Genomic DNA, 12,616 nt, shown 5'->3' on the forward strand with positions numbered 1-12,616 from the left:
AGTATGACTAGATAAGTAATTTCTTCTTGAAAGTATGAACCTACCTTACCTCAGCCACCTTCCACCAATCGGTTTGGCAAAATTCTGTATGATGTCAGAGCTTAAAGTTCTCATTAGCAGCGCGGGTAAGGCAAAAAAACTGAAAGAGCCCCGCCTTTGTCATCGCACAGGTTGATTGGTTGGCTTAGCTGTCTGTTTCCATACCAGCCGAGGGTGCTACGGGGTTTAAAGGGAGGATTTAGGAAACAGATGAGAAGCGTTTGGTGCAGACGTTTTGTGAGATACGTTGGGTAAGGATTGAGATGAAGTTTTTGTTATCTGAAAAACTGACCCTTCGTATAAGATTTCCTGGTTGATTTATAGATTTTTCTACTGTTTCTCTTGTGATCAAAGATTATATGGGATAAATGTTTAGGTCGCAAATCTCTTCTAGACTATGATCAAAGAGTATATGGGATAAATGTTGTGTTAGGGACACAAATCTTTTATAGACTATTTGCAGAGTACCTCATTACAGCGCGTATTTTGTTAAGGATTTTTTGCCCAAGGTCCTGCTAAGACCGTCCTGCAGATTTGCTTTTGAGTCCCAAATTCAGGGCGCTTTTCTGCATTTAGAATGGTGGGTGGATGCAGCTTGAATTTCCAAGTCGCAGGACGGAGAAAGCAGAGGCAAGTGACCTCTACTACAGACTGCAGCATTTGTTTGCTTTGCTAGTCGAGGAAAAATGTTAAAATTGCGGGAAGCCAGGAAAAAGAAGATTGCCAAATTGGGCATGCCAAATTAGTAACCTTTTTTCTTCCTAAAAAAAAAAAAAGTCACGAAAAAGGCTTTTCTTTCCTTGTCCAAACTGGAACTGAAGGATAATTCTGGGGAAAAAAAGATTAGCAGCTGATAAAGGATAAGTAACAAATATAGCTATTTAGTAATAACTGTTGGGTATCTAACAGCTACTGAATAATATTGCTGTAAATTGCCTGTGAACATCTATTAACAAGCAGGTTGCTCTCAATGCTAAAAAACAGTTACCAAGACTCACATAAAATGTCTACTGTGGCACTGAATCTTGGGAGGTATTGCTTTGAAGTGGTTTGGAAGGTAAAAAATAGGTACCTCTCGCTCTGAGCTGAAGGGCGGCATTTGTAGGATGGTACGCTTGAGTCATTTCTTTGCTCCTTCTTAGGGATCTTTTCTCCTTTGAAATCAACTGATCTATTGGAGTGATTTCTGTGAAAGGAGCATCTGTACTGTGTAATGCAAATGTATTTCAAACCAGTGGCAGGCAACTTTTTATTGTATAAAGACACTTTTAAACGCTTAAGACGGCGCTATGACTTTTGGGATACTATATAAATATGTATATTATATAGAGGGGTGGGATTCAACTGGCATTACTACTGGTTCGCTGCGCACGCGTGTAAATAACCTTAGGCTCTGCTGCCCAGACAGCTGAAAAGCACTGTGGACAGGTGCGCAGCGTTTGAAAAGCCTCTTTTTCCATACTTTTTCAACCTCAGCTGTGCTGCGCAAAGTAGCTGAGATTGAAAAAGCAGGAAATAAAGGATAGGTAAGAGCCCGGGCAGGTGGGTGGGCCAAACGGCAGCAAACACAGAACCAGTTCTGTGTCTGCTCCTCTTCAGGGCTATAGAGCGGGGCAGAACCGGTAGCATCCCACCCTTGTTTATATATGTATATACACATGCATGCACATATATGTGTATTTGTGGGTATGTTCAGGTTTTAGGATAAGCTCTGTTTCTATTTTGTGGGCTGTCAAGCCGAAAGTATGTCACAATAGGTTGTATTTTAACTAGTTTTCTGTATTTAATGCAGGTGGACCATTTTCTTCCAGAAGAAACCCTTGCCTTTTTCACTGGCTCAACTCACATCTTCTCAACCATTATGGTTCTGGAAGCAAAAGCCGTTGTCCATCACCCATACTGGCCTCAGAATTTGGAAATCAAAAATTACGTCCCAAATGACCAGCCCTTATGGCAGATCTTGACATACTTCTTCTCTATTGTAGGAATTCTCATGGTATTGATCTGGTTTGTAGCAGGCTGGCAGAGCAAGACCTGGGGCCCTTTTGGAACTTGGCGCACCTTGATCATTGGCTGGTTTACCGTCTGTGGTTTTATTCATGGTGTAGTTGAAGGCTGGTTTGTCCTTTACCACATGGAAATCCCAGGGGATAATCCTTTCTCTCACAGCTCTGTAAGATGTCTGTCTGTCTCGTTTCTGTCTCTTGATTTCAGAATTTTTTTTTTTTTGATGCAGCAGGTTAACATGGGGGAACGCGGAGGGTGGGCAGGAAGATCTGCAGAGGGCACAAATGGGCCAAATGACACAAGGCGGTCAATCCTCCTATTGTGTACTTGAGTCAGACTTCAAAACACAAATATGTGATAGTGACACTCGTATAGACAGCCTTTGCTTTCCAACAGTAACTTGGACCAGCAAATTCATTAAGTGATGTGGCCCTAAGTCACTCACATGACCACACCACCTTAGCAACAGTTCCGGCAGTCCCAATTTTTGTCTTTAGATGAGTCTTGAATGGTTGGGGCATCCCTTCGTCACAAGATCACCATTTGCAACCTCCTGGCAGTTTCCCTATGAACTCTTATTTGTTGGAAGCCACCAATGAAAGTTGCAAATGGCAGTCACATGACAGTGGGAACTTTGATGTAATTGCAAGCTAGTTGTAAGGACCTGACTCACATTTACCTGATCACGGGGCAGCTGTGATGGCCACATCTACAAGGACAGTTTTTAAGCTCCTCTCATTCAGCACCGTTGTAACTTCAAACAGCCAGTGAAGAAGTGGACATTAAATGAGGACTGCCTGCATCCCTGTGGTTATTTTTGAGATAGCCCTATCCTGAGATCACCCCAGAAATAAATTTCCAAACTCTCCAGGGTGGTTAGTTTTTGAACCTGCATGCAGTTTTTTTGATGTACCTTTGAAAGGCACCTATTACAATTGTGCAATAGGAATAAAAGGAAAATGTAAGATGTGCAGATAAAACTGGATTCAGCTGTTATAACATTGGAATAGTTTAATGCTTCTGCTATGCTCTCCATATAGAGCTCTTTCATTCTTTCTGTGTATATAGTGGTACTGATTCTTAATAGTTCATAAGGAAAGGCCCACATACAGGAACTTAATATGATGTGAAACCAGAAATCATGGCCACAAATAGATTTCCACATATAGTTAAACTTAAGGAACCCGTGTTAAAGGCTACATGCTAGGGATGTGGGCAGGGGTGGGATTCTACAGGTTCGCACCTATTCGCTAGAACCGGTTGTTAACATTCTAAGCAGTTTGGAGAAGCGGTTGTTAGAAGAAATTACTGGCCTAATCCTGTAAGGAAGGCAGGAAGGAAACATTCTGCTGTTGCTTACAGAAACTGCCTCTCCGTTAACCCTTATTACATTCTTGGCAGGACTAGACTTCCTGTCTCTGGAACTTCTCTGGAGTTTTTTCCCCCTCCTTTGCTGGTACTTTGCTTGTGTGGGGTTACAATGGCACTGAAAAAAGTGACTTATGACCATTTTTCACACTTACGACTGTTGCAGCATCCCCACAGTCACGAGAGGCCGGGCGAGGAGATGCGTGCCTCGATGTGAGTGATGTTAAGTTGGCCACGGCCAGCCAGTCACAGGACCATCAAGCCACGCCACCAACTAAGCCACACCCACAGAACTGGTTGTTAAAAAAATTGAATCCCACCCCTGGATGTGGGGTACAATGGAATGTGAAAGGGCCAAGTGTAGAGCGATGCGTCATTTTCCCGTTACCAGCTTCAGCATGATGCTGAGAAGATGCATTTGACATAAAGCGCTGCATAGGTGCCATATGTCTGCCCTCAGATGCTTTTGAAACATCTTTGTTTTACTGAAATGTTGGAGTTTATCCTCCAGGTTGGCTGAATAGAGTGCATTAGAGTGAGCCCTGGGGGGAGAAGGCTCATCTATAATTGGAATATGTAATAAGTTACCAATATTTTGCAGATGTAATCCTCTCTATTTCCCTCAGTGCCATATGGCTCAGCCTACTTTGTATCTGTATTTCCAATTATTATTAGATTTTTTAATTCGATTATATGTGTCAACAAGGTGATGAACATATCTAATACTCCATCCTTCTCTTTTCCAAGTCACTGTCTTCTGGTTTCTAGGCTAGGACCTTAACCAATCTGATCTCTAATTATTTCCTAACTACTTGTTGAGATTAATCCATGGAGCATCTTCAACCTAATGCTTTCCACATGCACAAGACACACACACACACACCGAGAAAGCTGCCATTTTTGCAGAAGTGAAAATAGTATGACATGAGCTGAAAGATCATCAAACATCCAGATCTTTCTGAACTATAAATGTCAGCATTTCCACCCCATTGCCCTCATCTATAAAGGCTGCTGACAATTTGAACCAGTGGTACAGTACCTGCAGGATCAAAACATTTAATGCTTATAAAAGTCTAGGGAAATGTAACTATAATGCTATATGCTTTGACAAGCAGAAATCAAACTAAAAATTTTATGTTTTATATTAGTCACAATAACACGCTTTGCATATCTGGCTATCATAGTTTGCCGAATAAGCCACAATCATGCACATCACCATGCTAAAATCTTCTGCTTCAGATCCAACAACTATATTTGAATTTAACAGAGTGTTTGATTCCTGCCGGTATCAAAACTACAGAGGGGAAAATATATGTTTCCTAAGATCAAATATTTGCATTTTACCAAAAAGCATAATTTTAGCCAAGTAAAGTCCTCATGCATTTAGAAAGTTTTATTGGCATGATAGCATTCATGTGGTCGGTAAAGTATTAACTTTGAAATGACAGGCAAAGTTCTGTATATTTCTGCAAAGATCCAGCACTAAGCAATTTGAACAAAGTACTTGGTTTGAGTGCAGGGATAGGGAAAGGATGACTTGACATAATGCAAACATAAATACAGCTGAGATGTTCAAAAATTTTGCATGAGTTCTCTAATATATTTCTTGTTGCCAAGGCAATTCTTTAATAGAGCAAGTATAACAAAATTAAAAGAATTTCTGCATTTCTTTTTAAGGATTTTAACCTTTTAGATTTCTAAATTATTTTAGAAAAAAACATTGAATTTTATTCATGCCTTAAAAGAGCATATCGGGGAATGAAATTTGTTTTCCAGTCTCATGTTTATGAACATTTGAGATGAGTGGGGTTTCCCCATCTCTGTGGAAGATCTGGTTGTTGGTGAGCCATTTTATCAGCAGGGGATGGCTAAATTCTATTCTCGCCATTTTATTTTTCATTCATTTTTTTTCTCTTTTCCCCTTCCACCATAGTAACTCAAGCCTGGGAAAATAAAACGGGCAAGGCTTGAATAGAAAGAACTTGCACCAGTTTACCTTCCTCACTTGTATTGAATTCTGCAGTTTTGCCTAAGATGGGTTTATTATCTTTGTGTATTTTCATGCATCAGAGAAACCAGGGTGTCGTTTAATTGGTTTAGCTCAGGAAGAGTACAGTTTGTAACCTTTTATTCATGGTTTAAAATAATGTGCATTCCATTTTCTACTTCATCAAATAAAATAAAATATTTTCCTAAATTGCCATATCTATCTATCTATCTATCTATCTATCTATCTATCTATCTATCTATCTATCTATCTATCCTGTCTGTCTGTCTGTCTATCATCACTCTTCTTTCTCCCCTTCCTATAAGAAACTTGGGATGTTTTGGGACCTCAAGATGACATTCATTTCATTTTTGTACCTGCAGATCAGATAATTGCATAGTTTGCATTGAAGCCATGACTTCCTGGTTTTTCAGTCCCCTCAGTCTTTGGACTGTAGTTGCATTTCTTTCACGCCAGTCCCATCGATATGTACTGCAGCTAGTAGTGTCAGTAGGTAGGTATGTCAGTATGTTAATGTTAATGCAATCTTTCAAAAGCAATTAATTTAATATTTTTATTCTTGATTAATGTTCCATGTACCTGGCTGCATTTCTTATTTGGCTTGTCCATTTCTGATCTTTTCTTAGTCAACCCTGTTGTCTGCCTCTAACTCATAGGTCAACTATATGGAACCGTTCTGTACTACTACAGTGAATACCGTGATGGCTTTTGCCATGGTGAGATGTGGCACCCTCTCTACTTCTGGTTTTACTTTGTCTTCCTGTCTGGTCTGTGGTTTATTATTCCCTCTATTCTCATCTGGGATGCCTGGAAGCACCTTAGTGCTTGCCAGAGAGTAATGGATGCTAACAAGGTCAAAAAATATTGATGTTTTACACAGCAGGTTATATTAGACGGTACTCCCAGCCATTCAGAAGTTGATCTTGTACTATTCTTGTCAGATCCCTAGAGTGATACTGCCATTCAACTGGGGAAAGGGGGGAACCTCGAATGTAATTATTTTTATACCTCTGACCACTGCTGTTTTATAATCTTTATCCTGGCTTCTAAGTGCCCTGAAATTTTCTCATGTTTTGGGGAATGTACAAGGGGGGAGGGCTATGCGGGTTGTTTCACTCTGAAAGCCGGAAGAAGATGACCCTAAAATGCGTGCTTATCTGATTCCCAGAATGGGCATTACAATAACATCTGCACACCTGTGGATTGGCTGAATTCACATTGGACTGGAGGGAGGGGTTTCTAATGCCTTATTTCCAACTGTATTGCCTGAGGGGATTTAGAGTCTGTTTTGCCTTTGTTCTGCTATCACTTCTGGTCAATAAAAGGTTCCTTTTGAAATACTATGTTTCAAGATTTTTTTCTTGAGTGAGAAGGAGATGCAGGACTTTACATAAAGCAGACTCTGCAAAAATGGTCAACCCGGAGAAGCGAACTTTCACTCTACTGTGGGGACCTTGCAAATCGTGTCTGAACAAAGCAGCGAGCAGGGAGAAGCCGAATGCTGGGGAGAAACATTACCACCGCCCAGCCAGATGCCTGCTCTCTGTACCCCATCAGAGAGGTTGAGGCAAGCCTGGAAGATGCCAAAAAACCCTGATGGTCAATTGGAATCGGGAAGAAGGACAGCTGGGGTTGGAGTACCGGAAGTGTCACCCTCACCCGCGGCAGCTGAGAACCAGGGTGGAAAATGGAGTTGGAAGCCCTTTCCGACCAGGAGGAACTGATCAAAGAACCGCTGAGGGAGGATCAATTAAAGAGACACATCACCCGGTTGGTGATGGAGACCCTGGAGAACCTCAACATCCGAGGGGAGCCGGACCGGCAACAGATAGGGCCTGAAATGGCAGCAGCCAACGACATCAGGGCCGCCACTCCAAACCTGGGAACAGCCGACCAAGCTGCTGCTGAGTGCAAACCTCCCTTGTGTGGCACGAGCACCGGTGAACATCACCGGCCAGCCCTGAGCCCCGCAGAAAGAAAGATGCCCCCCTTGCAGGTGAAATTTGATGGAGACCCGCAACAATTCTTCATGGTGCATGTGCTCACATATATGTAGGAGTATGAGTGTGATTTCCAGACTCAAGGCCCCAGAATTTGAGTCGTCACTCTAACCCTAGAGGGAGCCACTGCCAGGTCGATGGTAACCCTGCACAATGCCGATGCTCCAGAGCTGCAGAATTTTGACCGTTTTATGATGCCCCTGTGATGGTAATTCGAAGACCCCCTCAACGATTGCAAGGCCCATCACTGTATGAAAGTTGTGAAGCAAAGATGGCGGCCAGTGGCAGAGTGAACCAAAGAGTTCCAGTGTCAGCGTTCCAGGTAACAAACTCCAATTCAATAAACTCCGAGATAGGCATTTTCTCAAAGTTCCACTTTATTAGAGTTGAGTGAGATTTCAAAGAAGATAAGAACACCGTGATGAAAATTTTCTCTCTATTCTATACTATAGAATATTTTGTTTCTTCTGAGTTGTTTAAAATATAATCAGACTGTAATACTAGGGGGTGATTTTTAACTAAAATTTCATCTTCATTTTTTTTCTTGTGGAAGAAAAGCATTGAGCCGTGGTGGCACAATGGTTAGAATGCAGTACTGCAGGGCTAACTCACTGCTCATTCCAGGAGTTCAAATCTCACCGGCTCATGGTTGACTCAGCCTTCCATCCTTCTGAGGTCAGTAAAATCAGGACCCAGATTACTGGCAATATGTTGACTCTGTAAACACTTAGAGAGGGCTGTATAGCACCGTGAAGTGGTACATAAGTCTAAGCGCTCTTACTATTACTATTGCTATATTGGGCACAATAGACTAATTAGGAAATCTCGTTTTCTCTGGAATTGAGATGTTTACATTACTAAACTTCGAGTTTGCATTGTGCTGTAATGACTATAATATTCCAGAGTCGTCTTGTGTTAATGATTGTTGGCACTGGCTTGTTAGAACAGACAAAGTATTAGAAGACCAATTTATAGAAACTAAGACTGTAACATAGGCTGAGTAGAGGTTATTGTAGTAATCAAGAGCTGGTGAAGAGTATTTCCTTTCTGAAAATGTAATATATATGTACAAAACAAATTTTAAGTAAAAGCTTTGGGTTTTTATAATTTCCTCAATCCTGCTTCTAAAAAAGAGCACTGAAAATGTGATAAGGCCAATAAGAATTTAAAAAATGAATTTAATGAAAAGGTTTTATGCTTTCTAAATTAATTGCTCCTTTTGAAAAAGTAAAGAATGAGCCCAAACTTATTTTTATGTATGGCTAAATACCTAGGCACAACAAACACATTTCTCAGGAGACACCCGGCCTTAAATCCTATCAGCCATCCAATCGGGCTAATTTATGAGTTTTATAACTGTGATGTGTGATGCCTCAGATTTCTTCCTCTTCTCTTTAACATTTACATAAAAATGGGTAAGTTCATTGTACAGCACATGATGCAGTGTCATCAATACTGGCTAAGTAGGGAATGCTGTTTTGTAGTTGTTTGTTCAGTGCATTGAAGTATACTGTAAAATCAGTAAAAAACACGAGGTTGGTAAGCCAGGCCATATCAGTGAGCTGTGGATATTCCTGCCCTTTTTCATTCATAAACAGCCTGATTTCTTCCAAGCAGGCTACAAATCTCTCCAGGACTCATCCTCTGCTCAGCCACCGGACATTATTATACATCAGTAAACAATTATACTGTGCCTGAACCTCCTCAAGTGCTTTAAACTGACGAAAATGCAGAGCACGAGCCATGATGTAATTCACCATTTTTGTGACATCTTTGAGTACATCTTCAAGTTGTTTGCTGCTTTCCCTGGCACAAAGAGCTTCTTGATGTATAATACAGTGAAATTGAATGACTTCATGCTGTGTTTCTTTTACAAACAACTGTATGAAACCAGATGTTGCCCCCATCATTGAAAATTGAAGGTGCCTCATCACTGGTAATTGAAACCACTTTTTCTGGTTTTATGTCTTGTGACAAAAAAGCATCCATCACAGCACTGTAGATGTCTATCGCTTGTGTTCTTTGAGGCAGACACCAGTTTCACCAGCTCTTCTCTCATGATGTCACCAACAGCATAACGGAAAATTACTGCTAGCCTTGCGTGATTATTTACATCTGTGCTTTCATCCAAGCACATGGAGTAACAGGCTGCCTTTTGTAAGTCAGTGGTGAGCAGCTGACTAGCATCACTTGCCACGCGCTGGACCCTGTCTTTAACAGTATTTCTGCTTAAGTGGCACCTCAGAGATGCGTTTAATAATATTATCTCTGTTTGGGAAATCATGAAAAAGGGAATTACTGCCAGACAACATGGCCATTTTGATAAATCCCATCCGGAAGGGCTTACCATGTTTTGCTTTGCAGAGTGAAATTTGAAAACTGACAGCTATCGGATGATTTGCTCTGGAAAGATAGTTGGAAAAACTAAGAGACTGGGAATGATAATTCTTCAATTTCCCTTCAATAAACTGTTTTCTTTCAGTTGCACCAAGTTCAGCAACACTTTTGTGGTTGGTCTCAAAGTGCTGCCTGACACGGTGATGTGCAACACAGAACACTTTCATTACATAGAATACATAATGCTTTGCCACTGCGTCCAATCACTCCAAATGACTCTGTCCAGGCCTCTTGGAATGATCTTCCACTATCTGCTTTTGCTTTTTTTGCTGCACTCATTTTTGAGTATTCAAGGCTGTCTTGGAGAAACACAAAATTCTGGAATTAAAGCTTCATTTTTTAGCTAAAACTTAATTCACACCTGTTAGTTTTACTTTAAACAAATAGCTTTGAGTGTGAACGATTGAAAGTGTGAGCCTTCAAAGGTCTGAAAAATATATTGATTTTTCTTTGGCATTTAAACTAGATATCCAATGTAAAAAAGTGCATCAAGGAGGGACTGGAAAGCCAATTCATACTGAGCTGAATTGGTTTTTTTGTTGTTATTTTAATAAAATGAAAAGAAAGCAATCCAGTATTTGAACCTAGTGTGGGGAAAGAGATGAAATCTACTTAAGTGTAGAGAATGCCCCATTCCATCTCTTTTCCCACACTAGATACAAATACTGGATTATTTTCTTTTCGTTTTATACAAATAATAACAAAAAGAGATCCCCCTCCTCTTTTAGGTGGGGTAAAGTGTGGAGCAAAGCCGCTGCAAAGCCTAAAGCCGCCACATGGTTTTTTTGGTGTGGGAGGAAGGAAGGTAAGGTTTCAGGCAGTCGGGAAAGCTGCCTAGCCCAGAGCTGCCAGCAGGGGGGGAGGGGCCAGGCTGCAGCACACGCCTCACTTGAATTTCCCAGCCGCAAAAGCAGGAGGGGAGGAAGTCCTGCCTGCAGCCCCTTTGTTGGACCTGGAAGCCTTGCCTGCCGGCTTTTTTGGGTAACGTGAGAAGGAAACAGAGAAAGAGAGAGGGGGAAAGAGAGAGAGAGGGAAAGAGGGAGCGAAGAAGGAAAGAAAGAGAAAAGGGAAAAAGAAAAAGAAAGGAAGAAAGGGATAGACAAAGACCAGATGGAAGGAAGGGAAAGAAAGGGAGGGAGGAGAAAGTGAATGAGATATATGAATGAATGGATGGATAGATACATGGAAGGAGGGAGGGAGGGAGAGAGAGAGAAAAAAAAGGAGAGGAAGGACGGACACAAACCCTGGCTTCAGAAGACTCCTTGAAACAACACAGCAATCTAGAACTGGAAGGGATCTCTGAGGTCATCTTCTAGTCCAAGGGTCTTCAAACTTGGTAAGTTTAAGACTTGTGGACTTCAATTCCCAGATTTCCTGAGCTTACATGACTGGAGGAAGAATTCTGGGAGTTGAAGTCCACAAGTCTTAAAACTGTCAAGACCCCTGTTCTAGTACAACCCGCTGCTCTAGCAGGAGATCCTTACAAATCATAGAAGGAACCTATGAGTTCCTTCCCAGCAGAGTTAGAAGGAACCTTGGAGGCCATCTAGTCCAATCCCTGCTCCAGCAGGAGACCTTATATCATCTGGAATCTGGATTATTTTGGTGCCTCTAACAGAGAGGAAAATGGCAGAGGAGTGTAGTAGGACAAGGCTGCCATGCAGAGGAAGGCAGGGATAGTCCTTCACTTAGGATCACAATTGAGCCCAAAATTTTGGTTGCTAAGCAAGAGTGTTGTTAAGTGAGTTTCACCACATTTTACTCAATCCATGATAAATCCTGGCTCTAACGGTCATGTGCAGGCTAGGGAAGTAAATCTGAAGGCGTGTGCAATGTTCTAATGTACAGAAGTTATACTTAAATGTGTGGCAGAAAGTGGATATGGGTGTGTTTTTCCAAACACAGTGAGGTTGAATGTGTATAGTTTTAGAAGAGCTCTCTCTGTGTGTGTGTGTGTGTGTATGTACATACACATACAGCATATATAGTAGATAATGTATCTTTTTGTGTGCCTTTACACACACTATACTATGCAATATGGCATATATACATAGGATTAAATAGTGTATTTTGGATATTCAGTAATAGTAAATAGAGAGGGAAATTGTATCTCTTTGAGGCCAGGCAAGGCATCCCTTGACGTGAGTGATGTCAAGTTGGTCACGCCCACCCAGTCACATGACCAAGCACACCTGCCCAGTCACATGACCACCAAGCACACCCACCCAGTCACATGACCACCCAGCCAAACTCACCCAATCACATGACCACCAAATCACGCCCACCAAATAAGCCACACCCACGGAACCAGTAGTAAAAATTTTGAATCCCACCACTGATCCCACCCCTGATTATTAATGATTAAATATCTCATCATATGATTGTGATGCCCTGTAAAACATAAACTGCCCCCCCACGCTCCCCCCTCCCAGTGATCCTGGTTTGCTTTAAGAAGAACCATGTTGCTTTAAAGGGAGTGTTCCCTTTAGTGCAATGCTCTATCCTTCCGCCATATGTCAACTTAGAACCATTATACTAGGATGACTGCCCAAATTGTGCTGTTGGTTATAACCAGGCTGATTTCCCTGAGAAGCTAAGAAACTTTATAAAGTCACCCTTTAAAAAAAGATATCAAACAATTTCATTCACCCTATGCTTACTTCACCATGAAGCTGAAAATTAAAACCAGAGTCAAAATCCAAACTTAAAATCATGGGGACCTCATGGATACGTCCATGTAGTATTTTTAAGCAGCAATAAAATGCCTTACTATTGGCTCTTCCCCAATGTTTTTTCC

General features: G+C 41.4%; 1 protein-coding gene across 1 annotated transcript; it reads left to right on the forward strand.

The window, feature by feature from the left end:
- Positions 1-240: 240 nt before the first annotated feature.
- LOC113443404 (3-beta-hydroxysteroid-Delta(8),Delta(7)-isomerase-like) lies at positions 241-6,760 on the forward strand. Its single transcript, XM_087923192.1, is given in 5 exon segments — positions 241-290; positions 1,832-2,189; positions 2,192-2,238; positions 5,762-5,915; positions 6,079-6,760. Coding segments are annotated over 4 exon segments (702 nt in total). The 5' UTR covers positions 241-290; positions 1,832-1,900; the 3' UTR covers positions 6,291-6,760.
- Positions 6,761-12,616: the final 5,856 nt, after the last annotated feature.

The sequence above is a fragment of the Pseudonaja textilis genome, chromosome 2 (assembly GCF_049901715.1).
Source record: "Pseudonaja textilis isolate UNSWEBS1 chromosome 2, rPseTex1.2, whole genome shotgun sequence".
NCBI lineage: Eukaryota > Metazoa > Chordata > Lepidosauria > Squamata > Elapidae > Pseudonaja > Pseudonaja textilis.